Genomic DNA, 8,059 nt, shown 5'->3' with positions numbered 1-8,059 from the left:
ACTAAGGCAAACTAATCACCAAACAGAACTCTGCTGTCTCTTTGCGGCAGCACAAGCACTTTCTCTTATTCTGCAACTCAGGAACCCTCCAACTCTGGAACTCTGAAACTCTCTCACTCTGGAACTCTGGCAGGGTCCCTAGGGGCGGGGCCAAGCAGGCCTGCGAAATTAACTGGACTGATCTAATTCTCTTGGCGGGGGAGAACTAGAACCCAATGTAAAGCATACAACACTCTCTGACCTATCTAACAGTGGCAACACCAATAACAACATCAATAACAACAACAACAAAAACAACAAGGAAAACAAAAAGGAAAATAAATAAATAAATAAAAGAAGAGTAGGTTGTGGGACTTTAAGGAGGAGAATAATATGCTTCTTGACAGAATTTCCAGTAACAGACAAATATGTTGAGTTTCTTGGAGCTATTGATGGATGGAGTCTGGTTCTACTGTATTCTTTCACCCCCCCCCAACAAAGGAGCAAAATCTGGGACCCTGAATGTCAGTATGTATTTACCCATCCTTAGATGTCTGAAATAATCTCATTTTAAGGCATGCTAAAAAATAAAAGACATGCTTAATTGATACTAAGCCTGAGAAATACATACTGATATACTTGATATACACTTGAATACAACAAAATACTTCTTTTAAAAATTTATTAGTGATTTAATAATGATCAACAAAATTGTAAAATAATAGGAATACAATTCAGAAAGAGATGGATAAATATGGATGATTTCACTCATAGGCAGATGTGGAGAAACAAGAACAAAAAGGGGAAACACAAAGTAGAACTTGGACTGGACTTGGTATATTGTGGCAAAGTAAAGGACTCTGGGAAGGGGCCAGGAGGGTTGCTTTTCAGGTCCATGATGATGGAGAAGAACCTAAGATGGAGGTGAGAATATTTGCAGAAAATTGGTAAATTTTCAACATGTATCAACAACTATATCTACTGTAATCCACCAATGCACCCCCAGTAAAAAAGAGATTTTAAAATGCAGAGGCTGTATAAAAGCACATTATACAAAACAGAGCACTTTGCCTCTGTTCTCTCCAGACACAGGAAGTCACACAATTCCAAATTGATGCTCGGTGTGGGACTATGCGAAAGCTTGGTAGAGCTTAGGGGTAGCTCTCCCAATCTTCAGATGGAGGTCTGAAAAGACATCCCTCTTGTTAGACTCTCTCCATAGAGCTTAACCAAGAGGGAAAATTCTATCAGACTCAGTTTGCCCCTTATTATACTCCCAAATTCTCAAAAAGCCTACACCCTCTCTCAATTAGTTCCCCCTGCTGTCAGCTAAGTGGTTGCCTGATTTAGGATTCACTCACTCAAAGTTCACACATTCCACTTCACCTTTTGATCACAATGGAAAAACACATCCTGTCACACACTCCTAACACCAGACAAGTGAAAAGCCCCCAAAATCTTATTTCCTGGTGTCCTTTGATGTCCTTAATTTACATCAAGCCTTGTTTCTCCTTCTTTATCTCAACCCCTATTCTTCTCTCAAATGCCTTTGGATAATTAAATGCCTGCATCAGGAGACTAATTGTTTTGATCTTTATGTATCAACTCTTGTCATACCATCCCCCTACCATAGGGGCATGGTGACCTTTAAGAAACCTGTGAATTCTGACATATGTGAAAACTGTTCTTTGTTTCTATATTAACTTGAACCCACCCCCAATAAATGAGAGTGTTCATACCAGAATACTCCCCAAGTCTCTTTCTTTATAAAGTAGCTTATTGAGCTAGTGAGGGAGTCTCCGTAAGCCTACCTTCCTGGCTGAGAGTCACCCCACGTGAGCTCCAGCAGCTCAGTTTCATGTTTTGTAGTAAGCATCCACCCAGAGGGCTCCAGATTTCTTCAAGGCCCTGTCAGATGAGGAATCAAAATGTTCAGCAGGTGAAACCATTATGTGAAAACAAGGTTCTAGAGAGATGTGAGAATTTCCTTCCTGTTATTCTCTTTGTATTTCAAAACACTACCTATCCATTCCTCCAGTCTTATAAATAAGAACCCAGCCCGGGTCCAGACCCATTATTACTCCCACAAAGGAACTTGTCCAAGAGCAGTTGTCTCTGGGACATATTCGTCATTCATGGAGCCCATGGAACACCTCTGTTTTTGTGACTAAATAACGCTTGTGAAAATAGCTCCTCCTCCAAGACCTCTGTGTGGTTAATAAAACCATGCAAGTCTGGGGCTCCCCCCAAAGGGGTTTGCCTCTTGCTTCTGTAATTCCCACAAGAATTCCAACAATTGCTATAGATATTCAAGATTATTTTTTCTCTATCCCCTTGCACCCACAAGATTGTAAACATTTTGCTTTCTCTGTTCCTTCTATTAATAAAGTGAGTGTTGCCGACAGATTTGAATGGGTGGTACTGCCTCAGGGCATGGCCAATAATTCCACTATTTGTCAAGAGGCTGTTAAATCTGCTCTTTTTCCATATATTCATAAGGACCTTAAGGTTTTTCATTATATGGATGACATCTTAATATGGGGAAAATTAGATACAGGTCTCTGTGCCCTACATGATTTTCTTCTCTTCACCTTAAAGCAAAATGGCCTTAATGTAGCTCCTGAGAAGGTACAATTAATTCCTCCAATATCTTTCTTAGGCTCAGAGATTTCTCTAATGCAGACTCATGCCTGAAAACCTTGTGTTACTTTTCCTTCTAATCTCACTCTTGTTTCTTTATAAAGATTTCTTGGAAATTTAAATTGACTTAGGCAATATCTTTATCTCCCCACTAGCTGCCGCCAACCACTGTTTTATCTGTTAAAAGGAGACAAACAGCTCTCCTCAAAGTGTACGTTAACCCCCAAAGCCTCCTTAGTGCCAGAAAGGGTTAATCAGGATCTCCTGGACATGCACCTCCTTAGGTTCTCCCCCTATTCTCCCGTAAATTTTTTGATCTTTAATTCCTCCCCTACCATGGTATACCAGAGTCATGGTCTTCTTGATTGGCTTCATACGCCAGTAGGGGGAGGTCCAAGATTTCTTTCTGAAATTGATGCCTTGGCTTCTATGATTCCTTGGCTTCTGTGATTCTCCAAGGTAGAGATAGGCCAATACAGGTTTTAGGAAAAGAACCTGATTCAATTGTTATTCCTTTTTCTCTCACAGATACAGAGTGGCTTCTATGCCACCACTCCTGTTATGCTATAAGCTTAATGGGTTCCCCAGAACAATTAGATAATCATTTCCTTATAATAAATGGTCAGCTTCTTTACCTATTTTGCCTTTACTGGTACCTAAAGTTTTCTCTCAATATCCCATGCCCTCAGCTCCTACAATTTTTACTCCTGGTGGCAAGAAGGGAGCTGCTGCCCTTGTATATTATCCAGATAAACAATATCCCATGTCTCTCTTTACTGAGATTCGTGATAATTCCCCTCAGTACAAAGAACTCTATGATGTTTTCCTAGCCTTAATTGCTGTACCAGAACACTTCAACCTCTGACAGTGTGTATACTGTTAACTTACTTCCATGGCTTGCTCATTCTTATGTGAGAATTGATGACAACCCACTTTCACCTCTCTTAATTCATATCGCCTCTATGCTCTGTTCTCGAATTCAACCACTATATGTTCGACACCTTGTTCCCACAGCCCTCTTCCTTGTCCCCTGTCTTAAGGGAATGCAGCTGATTGCCTTGCCTCCAAAGGAATTCTATTAGCCTCTGTCTCTAGTCCTGCTGACTTCCATTATTTAACTCATGTTAATCTTAAAGGACTTAGAGCTGAATTTACTGATATTCCTCTGGCATAGTTGAAATGTATTCTTGCTAAATTCACCTCCTGTGAAGGTCTAATCAAGACATCTGCTGTTCAGACTCTTGGGGTTAACTCCCGTGGCTTAAGATCCAATGATCTTTGGCAAATTGATGTCACCCACGTACCTAACTTTGGCAAACAAAAATATGTGTTTGTCTCAATTCATACCTTTTCTAAGTTTTTGTGGACTACAGCTCAGATGAGAGAAAGCTCAAGAGGGCTTTTAAGCCATATGCTCTCTTGTTTCACTGTAATGGGCATACATCTTCAACTAAAAATGGGCAATGGTACTACTTTTACAAGCAAACAATTTAAAGACTATTGTTCCCTCTGGAACATTACTCACACTACAGGCATTACCTATAACCCACAGGGACAAGGCATTGTTGAAAGGGCCCATAAAACCCTTAAGGCTGAATTAAATAAAGAAAAGGGGGAATATTCCCCCCAATATCCAGCTGGCAAAAGCCTAAACTACATTAAACCTCTTTAATATTTACAAAAATTTGAACCAACCTAAAATTATTCTTCAGTGTCAAACACCATCCACCCTCCCAGCTATTAAGGTAAAATGGAAAGACACACTCAATAAAATTTTGAATGGACCTGACCCCCATTGACCATGGGAAGGGGTTTTATATATGTGTTTCCACAGGATTAGTCAAAACCTGTCTTGCTTCCTGCCTGCCATGTCTGGTAATGCCCACATAGCTAATGGCATAGCTATCCCTGAGGAACAAGAAACACTACAAGAGGACTAGGTGCAAGACGCACTCCAGGACCCATAATGCGACATGGAGGGACCAGGAAAACCTGGTTTACAGAGCCCAATATATAAAACATCCCTACCACTTCTCTCTCTTGCCTCGTGCTCTCTGAATATCTTAAGCTTGCTGTGTGGCCACTCTGCTTCCAGTTATGATTTTTAAGTGAATGAGTTGAATGACTGAATTTTTTTGTAGGACTCATTTTGCTCAGAGTACTCTGAAAATTAATTTACCTTATATGGAAACACCAGACATGGCAGAGGTTTCTGGAGACGTCCAGAAACTGTTCTAAAAATTTTGATTTTTTTTTTTTAGTCCTGGTATAAATGTGAAACATTATTTTGAAAACTGTGTGAGTAAAAAAGGTACAACTAAGGCATTGCAAATCTAAATTTGTGTTTGACATGATATTTCTTTGTAACAAAAGTTTTTATCCTCTTTTGTGTTATAGACTACACGTTTATGTGTGTTTGGAGTTTGGTAAACATTAACTTTAAGGTTAAAAATGAAACTTTGAAGCTACATTCTTACCAGGCAAAGTTAAATGAAGGAGTTTTCAACACGATTCTTATAAAGGTAAAATTAATTTGCTAAGGTAACTTGAGTATTTAAGGTAAAAGTCTAAATATTTAACATGAAAATTTTTGGAGGGCTCCCAAAAATGCGCTGTGAACTGATCTTGTGGAAATTAATCCACAACAAATCTGGCATTAATCTGGCATTGTAAATATTCTAAGGAAAATTCTCACTAATGTGTGTTAACCTGAGTTTGTTTTAAATTTAAAGTACAAATTAATAAAAAATCAATATACTTTAACAAAATTTGGTTACAAAGGTATTTAAACCAATTTTAATCATTCAGTTATCAATTAAGTAGACCTCTAATGTGTTATAAGTTTTTTCTTCACATGTAAATGATTTTAGCTATGTCAAGCCATCACATGAAGCACCAACTGCTCATACAAAATCCCCCAAACCATCTGGACCCCTGCCCTCTGCCATTGTCCACAAGATGGCATGACTACTACACCCCCGAAACTCATGATGTGACCAATACAATCTGTCATACCTGATTCACAGAATCCAAGGACAAAACTTTCCTACTGCCCTTCTCTCACCCATCACTGTCTTCCTTTCCTGCTTCTGCTTCACCTGTCTTCTTTTGGCAGTTTTGGCTCACTCTCTACAGAAATGCAAAATTCCAGTAGCTGTCTTCTCCCACCAAGATTAGATGCATGGTGTCTCTTCCCCTAGTCATTCACATTGGACTGACACTATTATCAGACTTGCTGGTGGAGTTCTTAGACACTACCTTTATACTGCTGGACTTTGAGGAGCAACTACAGCAGTCCATGCATTTTTCATCCAGCTGTCTTGGGACCCTGCAACACCAGACCACAACTCTCTCCCCTAGGCCTATCAGGCTCCCACTCCCCCGCCTATCAGGCAACACCACCTTCCACCCATTAGGCAACCCCTCAATGTCTATCAGGTCTCCCCTCAGCCTCACACTGGCTCTTGCTGCTCTCTTACTTATCTCTCCCTGTCTTATTCTAGTTTTTTTTTAAATCACCTGCATGATATAGGTTTCTATTTACCCCTACACTGCTATTCCCCTAACAGAAATAGTCTTTTACCGGCATTGATCCATTTAAATGTGGCCACTAGATATAAGATAGGGAGAGATGTCAGGAAATTGTGAGGATGTGGTTGAGTCGGGCAGGGCTTGACCTGAGGAGTGTGTCTATCCTGTTAGTCTCTCTCTCTACAGAGAGGTTGAGCAAGGAAGGACAGAAATAACCCCAAAAGTTTGCCTCATCCTATGAGACTCCCTGCCTCACAAAGCGACCTGCATTCCTGATTTTATGATCATTAGATAAGAAGAAAAGGGGAGATATTGGGCATTAAGCCAGCTCCCCCTGCTCTACCGTGGCATTCCTGATACTATGGCCTATTTACATAATCATGTTTTGCCTGAAAGATACCAACCCATTCCATTCCTTTGATCTATTTTCTTTCTAATTTGAGGCCCTCCATGCCTGCAGGGTAACATTAATGCCACCAGTTAAAACCCTCACAACAGCTGCTAAGGAAGTATCTACCTTCCCAGGCCACTTTTGCCTTTCTCCACCCCCTCTCCTAGCCATTTCTGTTTCTGACTTTCCACTTCTAGTACTATCCTCTAAAAGCATTGTCTCTCTGATCAATAAATGCATTGCATTACCACTCCACCACAAATTCAAGACTATCTCTTGTGTTGCTGAGTGAGTAGCAGCCCAGGCTGGCTACAGTCAAGTTCTCTCCAAACCAGAGAGCACGCACCCAGGAAGAGGCACCCCCAATTAGCCTGGAAAATGGGGACTTTGAGTCAAGGGAGACGATGTATTACCTGGCAATATCTCCAAACGCCTTCAACAATGGCTTATTCACATACTGCAGTCCATGCTTGACACACAGTGACTTCACCAGAGGTGCTACTTTGTGATAATTGTGTCGTGGCATAGTAGGGAACAGACTAGGGAAAGAGAAATGGGAGATATAAACCTTAAGATGTCAAAAAGGAACCCAAAGGAGTTCTCATGCTCTCTTTTTAACTTTATTTTATTAATGCTTTATTTATTTACTGGAAAACAACAGAGAGAATTTGAGAGATAGATAGGGGAGAGAGAGTGAGAGAGACTTGAGAAGCTTCCCCCTGCAAGTGGGTGACCAGGGGCTTGAACCCAGATCATTGGGCATTATAACATAGGTGCTCAACCATGTGCACCACACCATCTAATCCTAAGGGGTTTTCTTTTCCCTGTTACTACATATAATCCTATTAGCTACTCTGAATCAACCTTGCCCTTGCACAACAGAAGTGCCAAGAAGTAAAACAAGCTTTCCCAATACTCTGTTTTCTTATCCTTACCAGCCTGTGGTCAGACAGTGAATAATATCTTGGAAGTGATAAGAGAATACATAATAAACTTGTTGAATATGTTTCTTGTCCAGGTCCAATGCAAGTATAAATTTTCCCCAGACCAGTTTGTTCCCTTTTTATTTACTTATTTTTAAACTACAGCACTGATCAGGCCTGTGGTTCAGGGGGATGAACCACAGACCTTGGAATCTCAGCCTTGATACAATCATGCTATTTTAGGGAACTCTACCACTTTGAATTAGCTAGAAAGTTGGAGATAGTAACCCTCTCCCCCAATAATTTTGTATCTAGGTGAGTATCCAAAAAGCTCTAGCCAGGGCATGTGAAGGAAAAGTACTGGAATAAGATAAAAAAGTGAAGAGATGTGTTTTTTTAGCTAAGTTTTCAAATAAGAGTTTGATGACTTCTGTGAGTTTTAACTTCCTCTTTGTTAAAACACGAGAAATAATTCATTTTTGGTCTGCTGATATTATGAAGCATTGCCATGGGAGAAATCATGAAAATAAAATGACAAAGAAGTTTACTATCTGTTTTTCTAACAATGATAAATATAACTTTGACAAGGAGTGCA

General features: G+C 40.1%; 1 protein-coding gene across 2 annotated transcripts in view; it reads right to left on the bottom strand.

Moving 5' to 3' along the window:
• Window positions 1-646: 646 nt before the first annotated feature.
• LOC103110387 (fatty acid desaturase 2-like protein FADS2B) overlaps window positions 647-8,059 on the bottom strand; it is a 51,613-nt gene continuing 44,200 nt past the window's right edge. The window contains exons 11-13 of one of the 2 annotated variants that reach the window (XM_007519561.2): window positions 6,955-7,080; window positions 1,791-1,887; window positions 647-892 (exon numbers count right to left, since the gene is read on the bottom strand). In XM_007519561.2, coding sequence (XP_007519623.2) covers window positions 1,836-1,887; window positions 6,955-7,080 — 178 coding nt within the window. In that variant the 3' untranslated portion in view covers window positions 647-892; window positions 1,791-1,835. The remainder of the gene's footprint in view (window positions 893-1,790; window positions 1,888-6,954; window positions 7,081-8,059) is intronic. The other variant, XM_060176201.1, reaches the window with a different exon arrangement.

This window comes from Erinaceus europaeus, chromosome 17 (assembly GCF_950295315.1).
Source record: "Erinaceus europaeus chromosome 17, mEriEur2.1, whole genome shotgun sequence".
Taxonomy (NCBI): Eukaryota; Metazoa; Chordata; class Mammalia; order Eulipotyphla; family Erinaceidae; genus Erinaceus; species Erinaceus europaeus.
This window is presented reverse-complemented; position numbering and strand designations above follow the sequence as displayed.